General features: G+C 40.5%; 1 protein-coding gene across 1 annotated transcript in view; it reads right to left on the reverse strand.

Annotated features, from left to right (window-relative positions):
• Positions 1–19,637, reverse strand: part of odad2 (outer dynein arm docking complex subunit 2) — a 40,809-nt gene extending 21,172 nt beyond the window's left edge. The window contains exons 1-11 of the mRNA XM_075452400.1: positions 19,397–19,637; positions 18,907–19,064; positions 18,321–18,531; positions 18,043–18,149; positions 17,352–17,488; positions 14,971–15,087; positions 11,098–11,315; positions 10,403–10,531; positions 6,781–6,934; positions 777–923; positions 239–448 (exon numbers count right to left, since the gene is read on the reverse strand). Coding sequence (XP_075308515.1) covers positions 239–448; positions 777–923; positions 6,781–6,934; positions 10,403–10,531; positions 11,098–11,315; positions 14,971–15,087; positions 17,352–17,488; positions 18,043–18,149; positions 18,321–18,531; positions 18,907–19,064; positions 19,397–19,620 — 1,812 coding nt within the window. The 5' untranslated portion in view covers positions 19,621–19,637. The remainder of the gene's footprint in view (positions 1–238; positions 449–776; positions 924–6,780; positions 6,935–10,402; positions 10,532–11,097; positions 11,316–14,970; positions 15,088–17,351; positions 17,489–18,042; positions 18,150–18,320; positions 18,532–18,906; positions 19,065–19,396) is intronic.
• Positions 19,638–23,960: the final 4,323 nt, after the last annotated feature.

Below are 23,960 nucleotides of genomic sequence, written 5' to 3' on the forward strand. Positions count from 1 at the left end.
CTTGGCACTTCTAAGGCACGAAGCCCCACTTTTACATTGATGTTTGAGATTGTGTATGATGCAGAAAAAGCACCATAAGGCTGTGAACTGTGTTGACTAAGAAGTGCTGTATGTGTGTGTGAATCAGTAAAAGTGTTATTTTGTATAAAAGCACTTTGGGTTGTAAAAAAAATTAAAAAAATTAAAAACTGAAAAACTGAAAAAGCACAATTAAAATGTTCAGTGGATTTATACTCACTAGTTTTTTGATACCACCGTGTTGCCTGACGGTTCTTCTTGCTCTGCGAAACCTGGCCACATTAGCAATGGTCTCTGCAGCTAAGGCCTTAAGGTCCTTAACTGGTGAATCCAGAATCCTCACTATACTCTGCAGGCCTCCCATGTCTACAATGGTCCACCGGATTTGCATGTTGTGGCTGATCTTCCTCAGGATTTTCAGTGATCCAATCTATTTATAGAACATGTACAACAAAAAATGACAATTTCTAGATTTGTTCTAAGATTGAAAAAACTAAACTGTTACCATGCCAAAATGAGGCCTCTGTTTGTGCTGAGAAATATGAAGCCAAATGTTTGCATGTCCACTAATAGTAGACAAAATACTGTGGTTAAAAAGCACCCAAACATATTGGTGAGTGGTTGCTATACTGTGTCTTCAAAGACACGTTCCCTACCGAACACTTGGGTTTCTGTTACTAAAACACAGGCTGGCAAACGTGATGAGTTCTGTTCATGCCTGCAGGCCGTCCAGGTCCAGCTTTGGCACAGCCACTCACTTTGCATTTGACTTCGTCCGTATCCAGCAAGTTAATGAGGACTTCAAGGCCACCGACGTCCCGGATGGCCAGTTGGCATGTCTCCTGCATCAAATTAAAGTCCATCATGGCGCAGAGAGTGAGCACGGTGGCTGTCTGGTCGCCTCCCTGAAATAACAATGCCAAAACATGCATAAATAAAATCAGGAAAGAAAGTGACAGATTAAGGAGATATTTAGGAGAGGGGGGAGGAAACAAAGGTCCCACCATTCCAATACCAGAAATCACTCCCTCTGCAATAGCATTCTCACTGGAGTTGGAGTTACCACATCTTTTTACGCATTTAGTTTTGTGGTGGTTAATGGTGATGGAATGAAATGCTTTCCTATCAGAGCACAGCACTGTGACCCCAAGACAGGAAACCATTAGACATTCCCCTTAAGAAAACTACTGTTAGCTCTTGAACCCAAAACTAAACTAATGCTAATGAGTTAGCATTTATAAGACAGAATGCATTGACAGTTGCTGCACAGCATACCCATATCATTTTAGACTTGCATCCCAGGTATTAGCAACTTACTGACTACAACACCGCTCAGTCAACAAGTGTTTTAAGGGTGGAAAATCTGTACTTTGATTTAAACTCAAGCCTCTCTGCACACGAGGCAGGAAATTGAACTGATTACGTTTTATTGCCACTTAACTCCACTGTGTTTGCAGAAAAAAAAGTAAGACAGAAACAATAGAGGGATTTAAAAATAAGGCATGTGTGGTCAAACGTGACGCATGCTGTAGTTAGAAGCCTCAATCTGTTTTATTATTTCCCCTAAATTTAGTATCCAAATTGTTTTTGTCTTTTCCAAAATCCAATATAAATCCACATAATGTCCAAAGTGTAGATTGATGCATTACAGCACTCAAAATACCAGTCTCATGGCCGGTGCTGTGAGGAGCTTAAAGCACTGTTCAGGCTGGCAGTGGTCCTTTTATATATGTATATAGATGTACATTGTATAAATATATACACGTATAAAGACAGGATATGCGGTGAGAAAGTGTGAACCCAACGTTTTCCTTGGAGTATACATACACATATTTTCAGAGCAATGAAAGACTCGTGTGGTAAGGTGGAAATGAAAAACATATACAAAAACAATATATGTTTGCATAAACAGACAATTTCACGGAGAATGATCAGTGTGAAAATATATGCATACACATATATGTGTGTGTATGTATTTCCCAACACAGCTTAGTTTGCTTGTTTACAGTAGACAGTAGATTTAATAGCAAGTATGATGTTAAAATCCGTGCCCAACTAAAGTCTGCAAAAAGTAAACAGATAGCAGCTGTAATACTCGGCCTGCTACATGTCTTTTAATATGTGGCACTGATGCTCTCAGTCCAAAATCTTCTGGCAAGTGAACATCAAATATGATTCCTTTTTTTGCAGAGGTTGAAATGTGCCATGGAAAGAATCAGATTAAATGGATTCAAGCTTGCCTCGGCAAAGCTTTATTAAGAGCACATTTGGCAAACAATCGGAGTAGATTGTTTTAACCGAGCAAAAGAATTTAGATTATCCTGCTACTCGTTTACATGGAAAATAACCCAAATAATGCAAATCATCTGTTTGATGCAAATTATGGAGGGCGCAACTCTTCAGTATAGACCTGTGCCACAGTTTGGAAGGGGTGTTTGATCATATCTTCCTCACAAAGCAATGCTCTGACACAGCAGGGTAACAGGCACATGTGTTCTCCATATCACAATGCTAGCCTAAATGTGAACCATTTGCCCATTAACAGCAGTGGATCTACTGCTTCCTTTGTCTCCTTCATTTTAACTCTTCAAAGGCTTCAGCAGGCGAGCTTCGTACCTTGTAAAAACAACACAAACGCAATGTTTAAGGGTGATAGCTGGGAGAACAGAAAACAGATCATATGCTTTCAGTTTTGCTAGCTTTGGTCTTGAAGTATTGTCGACATTCTTTAAAACATTGACAACATCTGACAATCTTTTACGGTGTCTGTCTTTGAACATGATAGGTGCAGATGGTCAATGTGGAACAAATTAAAAAAGAAATTCTATTACAGAAAAACAAATTCAAACAAGGTAAAGGAGTTCAATATCTTTGCCAATATTTATTATCTTTGTTCAGAGGTGTTTTGCATGCTGTACTTTGCTAAGGTTTGCTTATTGCTACTTAAAACAAAGTTCAAATTTGTTTTGATCATAATATGTTTGACTTGAGTAAAAAAAAAAAAATCATTCAAATCCTCAATCGGCCTTGAATATCTGTGATTAAAGTGTAAAGATCCAATAGTTTACAGGAGGAGTTGGGAATAATCCAAAAATAACAGTTTATAATTCAAGTACACAATCTTTTTTGGGCAGTTGTGAGCACAAGTACAATGAATTTACACAATACCCAAACTCGTAAATCAATAAAACCTCAAGTGCTGTTACTAGCGTTGCTGAAAAAAGATTTCATATACATTTCAAGGTAAACCGCTAAGTAAAAGACCAGAGACTAAATATATAAGTATTAATCACTCTGAAAATTGCACCATATTGCGATCATATTCATCACTAAACAATTAAATTTGAGCTCCTCCATCTGAAGCATAAAACTGGATTAACATGGCCCATTCCTGAACTTGATATCAGCTGCATAAAGATGCTTTATACATTTTTTCTCTTCTTTTACTGCAGGTGTCTCTGCCCGAGCTACTAAATAGCAGAGGCTTCCACACTACTGAATGGAGGTCTTATTCTGGTGTGGTTCCTTTAGAGCGGCGGACTCGATTCTGCAGACACAGACTGCCCTGCCAGAGTCACTCCAGGCCAACAAATCGCAGCACGTAGTATGTGGGAGTAGGAATGGGGTTAACAGTGCTGTCAGTGATACCCTGTCAACCTTTTCCTTGATGCTATTTTGCATTTGACTTGGACCACATGCAGAACTGTGAGAATAAATATCCACATAAGCACCACGCTCAGATAGACAGAAATATGTCTGCAATGCTGGACTGGTGTCAGGTGAAGTTGGGTGACTGAAAACGCTTTGTAGATCTTAGTGTAAGGAAAGACTGCCGAGTCTTGGTGGAGGTCAAGCTATAGAGGATGCATGTGCACTCATACTCTGTGCTCCAATAGTAGACTCAGAGGGAAAGCTACTAATGACAAGAACAAACCAAGTCTCAGACTCTGTTATAGGGAGAGTCCAGCAGGAGTGGACAGAATGAATGATTATTGGCTGTTTCTAGCTTTGTATTTGACATGGGATCTCCAACAACATAAAACTTAATCACCTAATGGGCCTCATTATCATAAAATGAGCACTGTGCATGGTGAGCAAACGTCTAGTTATGTCTTTGAGCTGAGAGTTGCTTATGTCAGTGGAATGACAGGATGTCATTATTCTCGTGAGAAAATTCTCCACATTAGGCATGTTGTAAATGAATTACAATAACCAAAAATAAAAGGTTTTGACCGAGTGCTGTAGTGATTCAGAAAGACAGGAAATATGATTAAGTGATTACAGTAGCTACAACTGGCGCTCTGTTGATAGAATGCACCGATCCTGGACGTTTTACATAGGGAACAGCATTAGTTTTAGTGCAGCAATTAGTAGGATGGCTCTCCTGAGAGGAAAGCAGTGCAGTAGTACCGCTGCTGTCCAGCAGAGGGAGTGCAACCTTAATAGGGGATGGAATATCAAAACCATGTTTATCAAGAGCTTGCATCTACTTGTTGCTGATATGTGCAACAACTTTTTTTTTTAAAAGAGGTATCATTGCAAAGACTCTTTAACACTTCCAGCTGCAGTCTGAATGGTAAGATGGAAAATCTTACTTGAGAAGAGATCATTTGCACACCAAAAAGGTTGCTCATGAAAATAGATGTATCCTAAAATCTTTATCTGTTAACTGGTAACATTTTGGACAACAATTACATATCAAACTCAATAAATAATTGTCTGAGAATGTGAAAATGGTTTTGTGTTTAGGAAGGACAACTTAACTGATTTCCACTGGCAAGTTTGGTCTTTATTCAAACTTGGACAAAAGTTCTCAAATTCTACTTTTTGAAATTTTTTAAACATTCTTTTTGTCAGTTTTAAAATGATGCTTTTATTTATTTATTTATTTATTTATTTTTATCAAAGTTGTGTTCTTTCCATAATTTCCAAAAGTCCTGTCCTTAAAATATGTCGTCGTACGTTCAGCATCCAGCCAATAAATACAGCGTATGTATACGTGTTGTGGATGCGAGTTGAATTTTGTAAAATGTTTTCTGTGTCAGTATGTCATGTACTGAACAAACACACACACACACACACACACACACACACACACACACACACTCTTGCAAGCCACTGACTTCAGTCTAAATTCTGGATTTTGTAACAGTCGGTGTAACCCTTGTACCCGTAGTCATACAGGAATAAAAACAAACACATCAGACCCAAAGGCAAATATTCTTACATACACATCATTAAAACACAAAACAAAATCTCCATGCGTCGCTCAGTGAAAGTGTTAAACTTCCTAGAGTACAAACGCCTGCCTATAGTGCGCAGAAAAAAAAAGGGGGAAAAAGATCTCCTCCTAAAATAAAACAGATATTTAACTTGGCTCAAGTTAAGTTTCAGCATCTGATGGTAATGATATTATAAAATGACTACTGGACTAACCCCATAAATAACTGCGCTGTGTAGTTTCCAGACAGATAGAAAACTGGGACATGTTGGTTATAGCACTGATGCATCTTTTTGAAGCAGCACACACACACACACACATAAAACTCTAAGGCACTCACCACAATCCCACTGAAAAGTATAAAACTTACAAACCAGAGGGGTGTTTTTTTTTCTTTTCCTGAATTTGCCTTTCTCGTATCGTTTAGATCTTTTTTTCTTTTCTTTTTTTCCCTTTCTGGAAACAGTAAGCGCCTACTTTTAGAATGGGAATTTCCTTCCATTATTTTCTATTCTGCTAAGCTAAAAATACCCGCTCAGAATTGCACTGACTGCAGTGTTTTCTATAAAAGATTTCTTTGGTTGCAGGACGCACGAGTTCGTTGAGCAACAAGCTACGAAAGCCAGGAGCAAAACGGTAATATGGAGAACTCACACACTGTTTTAGAATTGTTATCAATGTTCCACGCTGAAAGAATAACAACAAAAAAAAAATCATTTCTTTAAACTGAAATAGCAATTGAAGTATTTTTACTGTTAAAGACAAAGGGACTGGTTGTAAGGGGCTGTTTTACTATAACCTGTCTGAATGATACTCTCCAGATAAATAGGTAATAGGGACCACTGCGGGGGGGCGGCTTCATTTCTGAAGTCAAGTAGTCCGAGGCATTCCCAGCCAGTCTGGGTCATTGACATTTCTGTCTTCCTTATTTTTTCTTCCATGTTTTGACACATTAATATTCCCCATATGCCCCGTCAGATCTATCGGAGGCGTGCTTCATTTTCATGCTTCTGTGGATTGGGCAAACAGCATGTACAGCTGCTGCTGTCAGACAGTACTTTCCCCTGTGCCTTGGCTTGCATTTGCAACCAAACAGGCCTGTGTCAGAAAACAAGAATCCATGAGCCCAGCCAAGCACTTCAGTAAGCATCTTCCAACAAACCACAGCTTTGAATGGGATAAACCCACTCTTCATTTCATCCGACATCCTTTCTGTCACAAAGAGTGTCTCGGTATGACTGAGGCATGGCAGCTGGATGGGACGGCGTGATAGGAAAATTACCTTTGGTGAAACTTCCCTCCTGCACATTTGTGACTAAATATAATTTCCATAGATTGCAGTTCTATAAAAGTTTAAGACATTTGACTGCAGACTCAAGTACGCATCAAAGTTTTGTAAAGATGACAGGAAAAGAGCATGAATTTCAATGCTTCCTGTCAATTGTGTCCCGTCTTTATCTCCAGTTGTACATTTCTCGCTGATTTGGGATGAGATCCATCTGAAGAGGGAAACAGCAGTGTATAGGGTGACTTTCTAATACCTTGAGGTATTTCACCAGCTTCTGGATTTGCCAGTATTCAGAGGGCAGGTCTGTGTTGCTCTCTGGACGGCGCTCCGGCTGCTCCTCCTCCTCCTCGCTCTCGGTGGAACTTTCGCTGAAAAACTCCACGTGCACGGCTCCCGCTGAGGTCTTCCTGAAGATGAAGGAGCAGATCACAGCGCACTTCTTACTGCAGATAATGATGCGCGTGCGTAGGTGTGGGATAGACAATACTGTACACAGCCAGACAAAGAAAACCAAACACAATAGCATGAAACATTTTCATCTGGAAATTTCTAATGGATAAACAGTCTGGTCATCCCACACAAGAAAGCCTATTAATGATTCTGAAATTTAAGTTTCAACTATGAACTTCCGCTGAATCTAAGCAGCAGGAAAACACAGATTGGAAAAATGTCACTGGAGGACTGGAGCTGTCATCATATACAGAACAAAGACTCTTGCAAAGCTATTGATGCAACCAGAAATGCAGATGGCTTTTTAAAGTTGCACGGGCCGGTACTATCGCAAAAATTGGGCACTGTGGAGCAATGAAATTTGGTACATGTTCAAATGGTTCCACAGAGAGGCAGTTACCATGTACATACAAATAGCATTTCCAGGGGAGCATATTATCAGACGCAGTAAGCTGATATGAGTGTTTTCCAGGATGTAAACACTTTTTCCATGGCGAACACCAGATCAAACAACGCTCTGAGACCCACAGCGCCCTGACACGTGAGAGGTGATGAGTACGATTGAGTAAGTTCAGTCTTTATTGCTTACACTGCTTGTAAATGACTTGCAGCAAAACATGCAATCAGTGAATAGGGGTTTGGATCAACTTTGTTGATTACACTAACAGTTTGTATACATTGGCGGGATCGAGTACAAAAACAGCTGAAAAGCTGTAGCTGCCAAGAGCCAAGAGGGGGAAAAACATTTCACATCGGGTCATGTTCAGGAAAATGCTAGCAAGTTCATGCAAATGTTGCTATCAATGTCCAAATCCCGTGCACAGAACACAACAAACTTAGCGATACCAACAAAATACTTAGTGACTGAACGTTCGATAATTTGAAATTGAATGCGTTATTTCTGAGTTGAGAGATGGGATATTTGATTTTAAGTGTGATTGAAAACAAAGTGTTGAGATGGGTCTATGCAAAATAAATACACACCCGAATGTAAACTTCAAGGCATCAAAAGTGAGGCATTCCTTCATCAGTGTGCGACTTGTTCTGCAGAGATCTGTTGGGAGTTGATCTACCACTGTAACACACGCCAGGCACACTTTGACAGTTCACCGTGTCACCCCTCTTATTTTTGGAGAAGATTTGGCATCATCGTCGTTTTAGAAAGTGTCTCTGGAACCAAGTCTCCTGAGGCTTGATGTCATCTTTTTATGGGATATTTTGGTATGCAAACCCATATTTCCAGCACATTTTTTTGCACACATGAAGCCATATATCAGCACGTCTCCATGTTTTAAAGCAGATACCACACATTACCCATTATAGTGGGCCTTAAAATGCATGCAAACATTATGGACCCAGTGTGATGCAGGGTTATTTTTTTGTTGCACAGTTGTTGTTTGGCAAAGTTTAGCCCTGTTATTGCACAGTTTTCTCGTAGCTGACAGCATGCAAAGCTCTTCTACCCTTCTTAGATTCACTGACACAAGAGTTTCAACAGTGTCCAGTTATTCCTGGAAACTGTTGTATTGCCTTTCTTTTTCCACTCGGCCGTCTGTTTTTTCAATGCAAGCATGCACTGCAAAATCGACGGCCACTGTGCCATTAGTTAGTAGTAACACGGTTCTTCCTGTATGTCTTCACAGCTCCAACAGTGTTTTTGGCTTATTTGCAATAGCTTTGTGATGGTGACACACATGAGTGAGTGTTTCTTACTTGTCGATCCAGGTTGCATTAGACACACCACAGGACATAAGTGAGAAAGCTGTGGTGTTCATAGGATCCCACATAACCTTGTTTACAGCCTGAACATGGAACAATTGCTATTGTTTTAAACATACGATTGATCAAATAATCAAAATCTAGGGCTGGGCAATGATTAAAATTTTTAATCTAATTAATCACATGATTTCCCTGATAAATCACGATTAATCGCATTTGTTCGCAAAATCCAAAAATGAATTCAAAAGTAGTGTATAGCTTTTAGCATTTAGTTTTATTTTAAATGTACTGCCATATGAATGAAAGTGCCATAACATTTGTTGTGCAAACACACTTTTAACATCAGCATTTTTATGTAGAAGCCTCGCTCCACTGTCTGTTTCCTTGAATGACTTGCTGGTATCAGTTGTGTGTTTTGCCTTTAAGTGATATTTTAGACTGGAACTACTACGCTGAGAAGACAATTCAACTTGGCTGTGTTTACAGATGACTTTGGTTCTGTCGACTCCGCCGTCTGGAAGAACTTTAAAATGAAAATGGCCGAGTAAAAGTTCCGTACCCTTCTCCATGTTTGGTGGATCCGCCGATAACTTTCTTTTCCGGTTCCACAGCAGACAGCAACAGACTTTTACAAAATAAATAATAAAACAGGGGTGGTCCGTGGCGTAGTGGATTGAGCAGTCACCCCATGTACAAGAGGGTATAGGCCCCGGTTCGAGTCACATATCGGACGGCCCTGTGCTGCGTGTTGTTCCCCCTCTCTCCGCCCCCTGCTTCCTGTCTCTCTGAACTTTCCTATCCATTAAAGACACAAAAGCCCCCCCCCCCAAAAAAAAAGTTTTTAGATAAAAAAAAAACTATGTTAAAGGGATAGTTCGCCTCTTTTGATATGAAGCTGTATGACATCCCATATTAGCAATATCATTTATGAACATTGACTTACCCCCCGCTGCGTCCTGTGAGCCGAGTTCCAGCCGAGTTTTGGCGTTGACGAAGGTAGTCCGGCTAGTTGGCTGGGGCTAGAAAAATAAAGCGTCTTGCTTCTCAACACAATATGCGTTCAAAAGAGTAGTACATTTGCATCACAAAATCGTCGATCTAGAAAAAGTCAGACCTCACATCGCTTGGCGCTATTTTTGCCTCCCTTGATATCAATGCGTCCAATGTAAACTGTGCAGACCGAAGAGCAGACCGAACAGTCCCCTGCTTCCGAGCAGTAAACACCGTAACAGGTGCGGCTATCGCTAGGTGGCTTGACGCATTGATATCAAGGGAGGCAAAAATAGCGCCAAGCGATGTGAGATCTGACTTTTTCTAGATCGACAATTTTGTGATGCAAATGTATTACTCTTTTGAACGCATATTGTTTTTTTAGCTCCAGCCAACTAGCCGGACTACCTTCGTCAACGTCAAAACTCGGCTGGAACTCGGCTCACAGGATGCAGCAGGGGGTAAGTCAATGTTCATAAATGATATTGCTAATATGGGATGTCATACAGCTTCATGTCAAAAGAGGCGAACTATCCCTTTAATGCGCAATGAAATATTTATCGGCGTTAAATAATTAACGAGTTAAGACGATAATAATGAGTTAACTCGCCCAGCCCTATCGAAATCCAATTGCTTCATACTGCAAACCATTCCAAGTCTAAAGCCTGAAGGAGCCGTTGCAGACCTGAGAGGGAGCATTCATTTGGAAGACTTACATTTTCTGAGAGGACAGGCATCTTGGTGAAGAAGACACAGTGAATTCTCCTCTTATCTTGCTCTTGGCTCCTGGTCTCAGCCTTTTCTTCTTCTCACCAGAGCTCTGACTGGGCTTCGTGTTCTCCGCTCTGCAATAATGATTTGAAATAATAGACATTGTGCCTGCTTCTTTTTTGAATACGGTTTATTTTTCTAACATAATCATTATTTAACAATTCAACACACGGGTTGTGCTGGACATTTTCTTTTGCAACTGAAGCACTTTTATCTTAAGCCAGTTTCTACTCAAACGGGTACACTTATCAAAAGGTGCAGCTGCAACAGCTCAGCTCTTAGTAGATCTAGTTATCAATCAAAGACCATATGTGATGGATATTTTTGGGATTTTTTTTTCCTGGTACTCTTCTCTTGGTTTTGTATCTGTAATTGAGCAAAAAGGGTTTCCATACATGAAGTATTTGTTAACTCAGATCACCAGTGTAATCAAGAATGCTTGCAATGAAATGTATAAACCATACAACAATGTCTTAATAACATGTGACTGCAGGCAGACACATTGAAAGGATTTGCTTAAAGCTTGGCATTACTGTCCTCTGACGCTAATTTCTTCTAGAAGAGGAATACCTGTCACATTCAGTGTGCAGCAGACCGAGGATATTTCAGGACACATCTTTTAAGATGAATTATCACATACCCACATTTAGACAACAGACCAAGATTCCTCCATCTCAGACATGGTTCATATTTCTTCTCTGCGCCTGCCTTGTTCGACGTATGCTGTTGTTTCGGCTTCTCGAGCACATTCTTTTTCTGTTGCTCGTAAGACTTCTGGAGTTGGCCTTGTTCCTCTCCATCAACCAGTTCCACATGCGGAATCCTTTGTATTGTTAGAGGTTCTTGAACTACAAAAACCTGCCGGTGAGCAGAGAAAGACGGAGGCCGAGGGGTGAGGAGGAAGACTTCTTTCAACTTGCAAAAACGCTCCCAAAACACAACACATTTTGGTAGCAAAAATCATCAGGCTGGAAAATTCTCCAAACGTTGCCCATGAAAAAGAATGTTCATTTCATGCTCACTGTTATGAATTTTCCAGCCACCTACTGCACCGATTAGGCCTGCTTCATAAGGCTAGACTCAGAGCATTCAGCATTAATGTCTAACAAAGTGTTGGTTGTGTCACTTCAAGAAGAGGTAAACGCAGTATTAGTAGCAAATGAAAAACACAAAACTCCCATAAAAGCCCTTTCTCGACAACCATGCCGAACTGCATGAGAACCGAGTCTTTACTGAGGCAATGGAATAAAAGAACTTTCACAGAGAGGAGCGCTCTCTTTGTTAATTGGTTGAACAATGTCAAAACACTTACTGTTTCTCATTCACCTAAAACCTTACAGCTTGGCTCAGACTAAGTAACGCCTTTGTGTCACCGTTATTCGGGTATGATTAGTTTTTGGAGGTTTTCAAGGTCTTAATACCAAACTTTACAGCCCGTATATGAATGCCAGTGAGACACGTATGAATGGCTTGTTGGCGAGAGCTTTTAATCACAGACACCTGCTTCAGCAGAAATAGCTCAGACTGTCATTGGCTGTTAGGGGCTCAACATTTTTTAAGGGAGTGAAAAAGAATTTAGATGCATTTCTATGGCTTGTTTTCACCCACCAGCAAGAGGCAAGCATGCCCAATCACTTTTTTTTTCTTTATACACATAGTGACCTGCAGTTGGAAACAAGACAAGTCACCCAAGCACAGACTCAAAGTCTGACTTTATTTGGCTAACCAACTTTGTTTATTTCTGTCATATGTGAAGTGGACAAAATCCATTTGCCGACATAGAAGGAAACACTCCAAATTTCGTAGCATGTGACAGTAAATTCATTGTAGACCATTGCTGTGTGGAACAGGACTGACACCTGAACACTAAAAACATTCATAATCATACATCTATTTTCCATACCTGCTTTATCCAATTCAGAGTGGTGGGTGGCTGGAGCCTACCCCAGCTGCCGTCAGGCAATATGCAGGGCACACCCTGGATAGGTCACCCGTCTAACGTAGGGCCCCCTCAAACAAGACAAACTACCACGCGCACTCTCAAGGTCAATTTAGAATCACCAATTAACTGAACATGCATGTTTTTGGACGTAGAGGCCCGAGTACCTGGAGAGAGCCCAGGCAGGCACAAGGAGAACATGCAAACTGCTCACAGGAAGGCCCCTGCTGAAAGTGGAACCAGGAACATTCTTGCTAACCTCCGCGCCACCACGCAGCCCCACAGTGACACTGTGTTTCGGAACGTGCAAATATGCAGCTTGTTCAATATCCAATCACGCCGTGGTGTCAAAAGGACTCCACAAACTAAACAGACGAGGAAAGTCTGCTTCCTCTCTATGCCGCAGCTATCGTTGTCTTTGGCCGCCTGAGGCTGTCAAATCTAATGCTCCAGTTAAAAAAGACTGTAAAGGAGCGAGTGTGGAGATTAAATGTTTTTATCTATAGCCTTATCACCCTTCTGGGTTTGGGCTCCTTGCTTTGCAATCAGGGAACTGAGCTAGAACAACACAAAATAGTGTTTCTGACAGACAACAGTTATTGCTTTCACAAATCAAAACTGGAATGGAGAAAATCCAGAGGAATGAGTGATGTTACTTAACTTCTCATACGGATGATGTATAATGTACCCTTTGATTGCTGTCATCAGCAATCAATCAGACACATTTCAAAGCAACGGGTTAAAGCACCACATACAAAAAGGATTAGACTGGATGAGGCATTGAAAATATTCCACACAGATTCAAATCAAAGTAACAGGACAGTGCACACTGCTCATATCAAAGGAGTCGAGGAATCCAAGAGAAAAAGTTTCGAACAATGATTTGTGCCTCCACATACTCTTTCACAGCTATTTTAATGCAGCTGTCCATCATTTTTAGCTTGTTCAGACTTTAGCCATCATTCTTCCCACAGCACTCCTAAAACATAAAAGCCCAAAACGTCTTTTTCTCATCGTGGTTAGGCCTGGATCTATTCAATTGTTTACTGAAGTCTTCATAAACCACATTTCCATCTATCAACTGTAAGTTGTTAAAGTTGCACTGACCAACAACAGTTGCACAAATAAGTTATGTCTATATAAATATAAATGTCTGTGCTGTAAAAAAGGCCATCACATCAGTTTCACTCGTTCATTTTTGTTTTTTTATGTAACGCAGCAATTTGTCCACTTGGTATGGAGCAGTGAATTAAGATTACACACGATCATCATTATTTAGAGTCTCCACTGACAGGTGTAGGGTTAGACGGGTGCAGCATGGCATTAGGGGATTGGGAACATTCCATGGACACTCTTTTTCTGTTCTTGGAAGGGTACTATAAGGGTACTTAATAAGGGTACTATCTGCTGCACACATTTCACACTGACAATTGGACAAAGCAGTAGAGAGTAAATCTAGATGCAACCAAGATGTCTACAGCAGCATCAGCAGGACTTTCCACTAAATGCTCGAATCGTTTTTAAACATTTCTGCCGACTTTAGTTGTTGTCTCAAATGTATCTTCACGTGCAGAATTGTGTGTCTTAAGGTTAAAAGTCTTTCCTGAAAACACATAGAAATGTTGCATCTTTGCCGACATTAGCTAATTGTGATGCGCACTAATACTGTGAATGCCGTATTCTTTGTTCCAGCTCTGACAGAAATATTTGTACGTTAGATGATTAGAAATTGAATTCAGATGTTATTGCTTGTAATCATATTTACATTTCAGTGAGCTGAGAATCGCATCGTTACGATCAAACGACTGTGAAAAGATCTTTCACATGACGCACTAAGTGCTGCTTCCTCTGTTAAGAAATGGTGCGGATAAGCATGCAAAGCAGGTGGGGAGCATTAAGCACATGTCAAGAATCTGATGAGCTTGTGATGATGCCACATTTTCCAACATCAGTGAGAAAAAAATGATCACATATTTTAAATGATAACAGATTCTTGAGAGCAGATGGAATCCATTATTGCAGTGATTTGTTATGTCGTCAAATTACTAAAGCAGGAAATAGCACTATTCAATAAATCCAACGTATTTCAATGCTTAAAAATGAGCATGTGTGTTTACGTGTTTGTGAGTGTGTACTTGTTTTTCTATGTTCATAAGGGCCAAAAAACGGGGAGTTCACTGGGCATTCAGTTGTGATGGATAGGGTCAGCACAAGGTGTGTGTGTGTGTGTGTGTGTGTGTGTGTGTGTGTGTATGAGAGAGACAGAGAGAGAGGAGGTCGTGGTGACGACTGGGATGTGGCTTCACTGTTTTGATGTTGGAACACGGAGGAGGCTGATTCAGAAATTTTTCAACACAGTGACAACCAGACACTAGCTCACTTCCACTAGCTCGTGGAACAGCACAGACACTGATTGCACAATCCCAACTCTGTTTGCGAATGTGAGTCAGACAGTAAGACGGATCAAATAAAGGTTCATGAGACAAAGATGCATTTTAACACCCACGTGTTTGCTAGAGAGCTAAATTTAAGGTTAAAAAAAGAGGGGCCTTAATGTGTTGATGTCATCTGTACCTGTTTGTTTATGTTGTCTGCAAAATGCGGAGATCTGCTCTTCAGAAGCGTCATCAGATCTTTGTAAATGTCACTTATTCGCTCATAGCCACTCTCGTCTCCCTCCTGTTTCCTGCCCTTTAAAAAAAAAGAAAAAACAGAAAAAGAGCTTCATTAAGTTGAAAAACCACAATCAAAACGTGGCCCACATGTCAGCTGGAACGGTTGAAGCCCGGAGTATCTCCAGGCAGCCTTAGAGGAAGTTTAAAACCGTGTAAACCGCTAAATTAGGTTTAAGACACTGTTGCTCTTTGAGGTTTCATTTTCATCAGTGTCACCAATTCGGTTAGAGGTTGTACTTTTTTTTTTACCTTGCTTCAACCATTTCCAGGTGAAGAAACAGAGACAGGAAACCTAAGGCTCGTCATGAAAGAGTAAAAGGTGCTGCTGCATGCAACATCTCTCTTACAAATGACACAAATTTAGACAAATTCCAGACATTTAACAAATATTCACAAGCTCTCTATCCCTCTCTCCATTACATGCAATTATATTCAATCATGTACATATACTGGATAGGCTTGAAATATTGTTGTGTTAAGATGTCCTTCATTTTTAGAAGACTGGAAGTGTTTTAGAAATGCAAAAGAGAGAGGAGACAAATCTTTCCGAACACCCACCCTGTTGTAAGACGTGCAGAATAAGGAGTCCCTGTCTCCTCAGAAAAAGACATCCCCTCGTGGGTAGCATATGTCTCTCCAAATGTTTAACATACGCTTCTGCTTCAGCGGAGTCTTCACATACCGTGGGTACTGATGCGGCCCCATACCTACAGATGCTAGCTTTTGCAACAGCCTGGATGGTCTTTCTCATCTTTGGCACGCAAAACGTGTCTGTTTTTACCCAAATCAAGCTGAAACATGGACCACTACACAGTGGTCACGTTTTTGTTGTCCATTTGGGTACACCTGGTGCCCAACAAACTCAGCTCTACAGTTGTTATATAGCTTCATCATTGTCTTATACAGGTTCAGGTTACGTTTATAGATCCAGCGACAGACTCTGTTGAGTGGAGACAGTTTTCTGCTACATGTGCTCATATTGGTTATATAACTATAACTATTGATGATCGCAGCATGACAGTTCCTCATGCAGTGCAATCTTGAGGAGGCCACAGTCAATAGTGCTTTCCAGCACTGAACTTTACAAACTAGAGATTTTCTCTAGACTTCCTGAATGTTTCACAATTTTATTCTCGGTAAATGTTGAAAGTTGGACAAACTAATCCTTTGGTAAAAGTTCCTTTTATGACCAATTCTGACATCCTCACCTGTCCCCCAATTAATCTGCTGATTGATAAATCTTCTTCTGTGTTATTTATGTTTATGCATTTGGTAAATGCTTATCCAAAGCGACTTACACTCATATCCCTCTTTCATGCAGGGGGAGGTTAGGATTTGAACTCCAGTCATGAAGGGAAGCAATCTTAAAACTACAACTACCCAGTCACTATTCTTTTTATGTTTTGGGGGCTTTTATGCCTTAAATGGACAGGATAGTTGAAGAGAGACAGGAAGCAGGGGGCAGAGAGAGGGGGAATGACATGCAGCAAAGGGCCATCTGATGCGGGACGTGAACCGGGGCCAGCTGCAGCGAGGACTGTTGCCTCTGTAAATGGGATGCCTGCTAAAACCCACTACGCTATTTGTCTTTCTTTGCATCTCTGATAACTTTTTCACTTGTGCTGCTGGCATCAGATTCTACATTTGTTGATATTTTCTAAAAAAACATTTCAAACTGATTGGTGTCTCATGAAATCCATGCATTCTACGTTTTCACCCAGCTGGATTATGGTGGCATACGCTCAAAGAACGCACCTACCGTGGACTTTGATGTGGCTCAGTGCTGTGCTCTGAGGCCTTTTTATGGGTCATGGTTATCTTGTAACGTACTTCTCTTTGTTTAAACATGCTGCCTCATCCATCTGGAGCAACGCACAGAAAGGACTTAAAAATGTCAAAACCGATTACTCTCTGAGTCAGTTTGAACGCGCCTCATCTGTATCTTGTCTGCATTCTTGTGTACTATGTGAATGTTCTTTATTGTTTTGGTTCATTTTCAGGTAAAAGGGTTTTTCTGCTGTCTCTCTCTCTCGCTCTCAGAAAAGAAAAAGTAAATAAATACTTACAAAAAATATCGAGCTTAAAGAAGGAAAGAACAAAATTATCTTAAACCAAACAGCTTCAAAATCATCCCATCACTGCAACTCAGAAACTGATTAATCGGAACGTATCTATCAAAAAAGATCTGTAATTTTGTAAGAAGAAAATATCATATACAAATAGCATAATTCAAATTACATGGCAACTAAGTAGTCCAGTGTTTTTTGTTGCCAGTCTCACCTCATTAAGAAAAACCCCAGCTGTGCTGGAGGTGATATAGAGGGTCTCAGTGTCACATGGCTCGATCACAAGGTAACAAATCTCACCGAGCACCTGTCTCCATGGAGGCGCGCGACAGCCATTTGGAAATTCAAAATCTTAAAAAAAAAAAAAAAAAGGGAAAAGCAATCCAGCATCAAACTTTCTAACATGACGTTCAGAAGAATATGAAGTCAAAGGAAAATTAGGATTCATCAAGTGTCTGGTGAGCAACAGAGGATGAAATAGAACTCCAAAGAGACACCAGTCCAGGGTTGGAACCATGCTTTCACGTCTAATATAAATCATACACCAGGAAACTGAGCCACACCGTGACACCAGCATATTATAAAGTGGGTTTGGGGAGTATTTTCATAGAAGGTATCAATTCACCTGGAGAAAAGGAGGACATAGGCTGCATTCATCACAAGGCTTGTGCATGCCACTGCGTGCTTTGTCTGGACATGATAAATACACCACAGAGAGGCAAAAAGCACGTGCAGACTAATGATTTGGTAAACTGGAATCTGACAGATATAATGACTTCCATGACGATTTAGGCGGCAAAGAGTTTTTATGCTCTGGACTATTCCGGCATTAGATCCAGTGTTACTGTTAACAGCAACTGCTTGCCTTGCAACCCAATGAGATGTGATGTGAAGATAATTCAAACCTGATGTGTATCGAAGTGACTTCAACACTTTCTTTTCCCCTCCACTGCAGAACTGTTTCAACAACTCCACTTCATTCTTCACTGCGGTGGCATCAAGCCTGACCTGTCTATTGCAAAGATGGAAAAGAAAAAAACAAATTTATTGTCTATCTAAATCAGACACAACCACATCAACCACATGTTGGAGCAGGTCTGTTTGGATGTGTCCAAAGAAGAAAGCAGGATTTATAGGCACTCTGAGTGTGAAGACATTTGTGAGATATGAGTGAGGCACTCACTCTGATATTTCTCCAAGAATCTGGCTGAGGATCTGTTTGTCCATGTTTTGGAGCACTGCAAACAGCTTGACTTTGACGTCCGAGGAGTCCGCGGCTGAGCCTTCTTCTTTCACTTCATCTTTAAGGCTTAGAACATCGAGACAGACCTCGTCTCTGTCCAACTTAGTGGCAAAGCTTGAACCAAGAATCTCAGCAATGGGGTCTCTATTTTCTGAACAACAGAAGAGACTAGCTGTACTGATTTAGTTTGAACTACCAATACAGCTGGTGTCACCTGTACTGTGTGTACTTTTTTCACACATGCACTACTTTTAAACAACTCAAACTAACATTCCATCTCCAGAAAATGGAAACAAATTTTTACCACATTCTTTACATAGTCATGTCTCAGGCAAATATTGTGTATATTACCACAACTGTTTTTGGCAATGCCTCTACAGTAAATATCTATTTGTACAGAATCGCCAGTGGCAGCATAACTGGATGTTTGTAGAGCGTAGCAAGGAGGACAAACAAATTAAGGCAGTGGGTTATGGTGGTTGGACTGCTTAGGGACGCAAAACAATCCAAATCTCAACATGGTTACCTTCTAGACATGTTCGAACCTCTTCCAGCTTCCTCTCATCGGCCATATGAACTAGTTTAGACAGCTGGCCGAAGCTGCGCACATAAACATTAGGAGGGGAGAGCTGCAACAGGGGCTGCCCTTCACTGTCTTTTTCACAGGACTGTACAGCCCAGTCACTGAGGGGAAATAAAAACATATCAACAGTTATTTGTTTCATATTAGATCACAAATTCCAAAACAATGAAAGCATACTGGAGCCTGTAATTTTTGTTTTTTGTACTTCTCTGCATCCCAGCTATGGGATACACGGCCAACCACACACTGAAGGTAGACCAAAAATGTTCTCAATCTTACTAAAAGTGGAAAACAAATTAATTATAGCTTTCTGCTTTGAAGAGAGCCAAAGTAAAACACATTTGGAAACTTTCGTGACAGCATAATATCTCGTACAGACACATAGCAGTGACAGTGCTGGTCTGCCAGCTGTATGCCGCAGGATTAAACCAACCTGACGTCGTAGCCTGTTTGGAAATCAGAAGCCACCAAAGTAGTGCTCCATTGGAGTGGCTCCTCAAACACATGCTCTGCCTCCTGTGGGTGTTGGGAAGTGAACTGCTCCACAAAGCACAGGATTTTCTTCAACAAGAACTCATTCATTGGCGTAGACTCCAGTTTGCCAGAACCAGAGGTGGCGGTGGTCCACTGGGCTGCCCTGGTCAGTGACACCCCCATAACACAGCGCGGGATGTTCTAAAACTAAAAAACAGCATTAAACAGCATGTGAAACAGCATGTGAAACACTGAGACGCTTCAATTCAACATTAAATATTTCATGATAACATCGGCAAGTTGCAGCTTCTCAGAACTTTCAGATCTGAATTTATATCACACTTGTTCATACATTAACAATGCCATGTGTACATTAAGCTATTTCAGTGTTTTTTCAAGTACACATGAATCGGCCATGACCTGTAAAAATAGCATGTAGTGTGACCGAGAATTACCTTCAGAATTATTTATTTTCAAAAGCATGCTGGACATTTTTATACAATTTCTAAGTAACATCAAGTGTGTATAAACAAGTTATTGGCATTTCTTTAGATTTTTTTATGCATAATGATACTTTCTTTTGTTTTTCAGCAAAACAAACACCTTCTTACAGGTAGTTAATGTACAGTTTAAGTGAACTGGGTTTTTGTGGCTTTTTTTGAGGAACAAGGAGCATTCAAACAACACCAGAAAACATTAAACTGCTCCTTCTACTGATAATCGTGTTTTTTAACACCAGGAACTTGTCAGGAAGGGCAACCTGTTGCTGGCTCAGACTCTGAGCTCAGACTCCTTGCAAACTGGTGGATGGAGCATCTTCCTATCTTTGAGTGTGACTGTGATTTCTTGTGGGACTACAAAAGCATTGCAAAATGATGCCAACAGGGGAGGAAATATATTTGAGTAGATTCTGAATCATTTTAAAGTAGTTTCCAGTAGTTTCCAGTAGTTTTACCACATGATATTTTGACACTTTTGACTTTTGACACTTAGTTTAAAAAAAACACAAGTAATGCTTAAAGATTGTTATAAGAAGAATGTGGTTACATGGAGGGGAGAGGCACTGAAGACATATGGTACGTTTTAATAAAATTTGAACCTTTTTTTAACTGTTAAAATGTAGTTGGACGGTAAATTTAGGCGTCACGTCGTTTTACAGCTTTCTGTGTTGACTGTTGGTCAAACGAAACATGCAACCGTAGGATTATACTTTCACGTATTCTCTTACATTCTACAATACGAAATCAAGATAAGTCAGGTTTTGTTTCGTAAACTTAATTTAATCTGTTAATACACATCAGTTTCTGTATTTTAGGCGTGCACCACATTCAAAAGAAAGTTGGGACTGTAAAGCTTTGACTGTATCACTTTGTAATGTTGCCATTTCTCCTCACAACACGGAAAAGACTTTATGGCATGGAGAATAAACGCAATGAGGTGTTTTTTTCTATTTTTGTTGTCTGTTTGTTCATTGGTTTTGTCTCATTTTGGGGTCTTTGTCATCAAATCTCAAAGTACTCTTCTGTACCGATGCTGTCTTCTAAATATCTAGGCCTAATAATCTAAATAACCTAAAACAGCCACTTATCATCACAGAGACTGGCTTTAGGACTTGTTGCAAACAGTCTGTGTGAAACTTTTTGCCTGTGCCCTGAGAGCAGAAAGCAGAATGTGCCTTCTGAAACCAATCTTAATGCACTTCTTTGGGGATTCGGAATGAGTACTTTTGTGAAACGCCAGTAGCATTGTCCATCAGTACACAATAGGCCATAAGGTGAACCTCGAAAACTCCTTCAGAACACCAGGCTTGTTCCACGCTCTCCGTACCAAACACGCTTCAGCTCATAAAAAGATTGAGTTATGTTGAGGTTTAAAAAAAAGTTTCGCCGCTCAGAACACAGTACTTTTTTAGTTCGCAACGTTTAAAGGAATAAGTAGTGCCTGGCAAGGCGTATGTACATTTTCGGCAGGCGTAATAACAGTTTGGCTCGCGAGAGGTGCCACGGTTGAGACGTCATCAGAATTGCCGAATCGGATAGCTGGTATGTCAGCTGAGCTTGTAAACAAACAGCACCGCAATGGCAGCGCGATCATCCAGCAGTACCGAAGAAGACGAAATTTCGACCGAAAGATTTGTTACATGCACATATCTTCTGTTAAGCATGAGGAAATTTCATGAGGAAATTTCACCTGCACAAGGTGGAATGGAAGGAATCAGAAGGAACAAATAAAGAAGCACTTGCTGAGTTCTTATACAATGCGTGGCCACATGCTGATCTTACAGCAGTGGGAAGAAACCTCAGCTTGTACATAGCACATCAACACCAATGTCACTGTGTGACTGTACTGGAAGGTGTGCAGTCTGTTCATGCTGTGGAAGACCTGCAGTGTGACCACGAAGAATGTGACACTGTTGTTTTTGCATGCACAACATGCTGCACAGGAACATAAGACTGTCATTATTAAGAGCCCTGACACTGATGTAGCAGTCATTGCTGTGAGTCTGCAGAAAGATTTGCCATGCAGCTTGTACTTTTTCACAGGGACGGGCAACAGAACACGCATAATGGACATTACCAAGGTGTCATCAGCTCTCGGAGCCAGTGTGTGTTCAGCCTTGATTGGGATCCATACATTCACTGGGTGTGACTCCACAAGGCAAAAAGAAGACATTTGCTGTGGCATGCGAGAAAGATGTCTACCTGAAGGCTTTCAGAAATCTGGGGACTGAATTTAACTTGGACCAATCTACATTTGCATTACTTTGCAAATATGTATGCCATTTGTACGATCAGCCAACCGCAGAAAACATCAATGAGGCTAGGTACAAAGCTTTCTGTATGGCATCATCAGCCTTGCCAGAATTATCTATCCCCCCAACAAGTGATGCCCTCCACCAGCACTGCAAAAGGGCAAATTATCAGGCTAAAATAATAAGGTCATGTGTAAAGAAAAAGATTGGCGCTCCATCTCCCACTGGACATGGTTGGCATCTGGAAGATGGAAATCTTGAAGTGACATGGATGACAAGAAATCCAGCCCCTGTTTTACATGTCATACACTGTGGTTGCAGAGGGAGTGCCTGTGAGACAAAGAGATGCTCCTGTTTCTCTGCAGGACTCTGTTGTACAGACTTGTGCAGGTGTTCCAGCTGTTCAAACACCACAAAGGAAATAGAGGATAAAGAAGATGACAGCTGCCCTGACACTGACAGGGGGGAATAGTGTGTGTGCGCGCGTGTTTTTTTTTACCTCTATTCTATTCCATTTGTATCATTGCTTTTATTATGGTTATGTATATATGTATATAAGTTTATGCCGGTTGATGTAAATGCCGGTTGATGTGTATGCCCTACTTGTTTTGATTTTGTTATGTGTTGTATAGTTATTAGTGAATACATCAGTAAATGAATACCTGAATGGTCCTTATCATTGATAATTAGAATTATTTCCATTCATTAATAAAAAATGACAACATGAAAAGGTAACCTTATCATCCACTTGCACAATAGTTGTTTGTACTACAAATAAAGCACTGTTTTGGAATCAAAATGACATTAATTGATCAAAATGACAACATGAAAATTCACTTGCATAATTGTGCTTCGTGCTGTAAATAAAGCACTATTTCGAATTTATTTGGCTCAATTCAGAAATACATGAATGAGCATTATCGTTGATAATTATTATTTTATGTTCACTTTAAAATGATATTTTGCGAGATTCCTTTCTGTAGGTTAGTTTTGACAGCACCTGGCAGGTTGTCATTTTTCCAGTTTTTTTGTCGTAAATCGGCAACGTGATTGGTCCAGCGCGGTCACGTGGTGTCTTGTGACGTCAAAATCGTCATTCAGCCCTGCGGAAAATATTTCTTCAGAAAACGTCTCGGTTTAAAAAAAGTACAGGATTCTGTGACGCGAAACTTTTTTTTTATGTGCAAAATAACTTTGTCATTTTTATCAGCGAACGGGCATGTAGTTCGGAGAGCACGGAGCGAGCCTAAACGAAAACGGGGTTCACCTTACGGCCTACAAGTAGAACCCCCGCTTGCGAGAGACACATGGAAAGGAAAAGTAACGGTTGAATATGCTAGCTTCTGTTAAAGCTCGGCTTTAAAGGTGAGGCGAAACAGGTCAAATTCAAAGCTAACGTTCACATAAATACAACCACGCTTAGTCATAACTCAGTAAGATGGCTTAAGGTTTGTTTTTGACCATTTAAACCCAAAAATTGAATTTAAGTGAGCCTTCCCGTGTTTTTCAGCTTACCTTACAAAAACCTACCGGTGGATTTCTTTCGAAGGTGTCCATGGAAACCACACCACCAAGTTCCATTTCAAGCGCCCCCCCCCTTTTTTTTTTTGTTGCTATGATACAGCCAAACAAAACGAGAACAAGTTGGACCCAAAATTGCATATCCTTTTTTTCCCCCTCATGGTTTCTCTCTAAATGTCAGTAAATTAGAGGACGAATTCAAAATAAATGTGTGATGATTAGAAAATAAATATTAAAAACACATATAAAC

Source organism: Odontesthes bonariensis, chromosome 20 (genome assembly GCF_027942865.1).
Source record: "Odontesthes bonariensis isolate fOdoBon6 chromosome 20, fOdoBon6.hap1, whole genome shotgun sequence".
NCBI classification, from domain to species: domain Eukaryota; kingdom Metazoa; phylum Chordata; class Actinopteri; order Atheriniformes; family Atherinopsidae; genus Odontesthes; species Odontesthes bonariensis.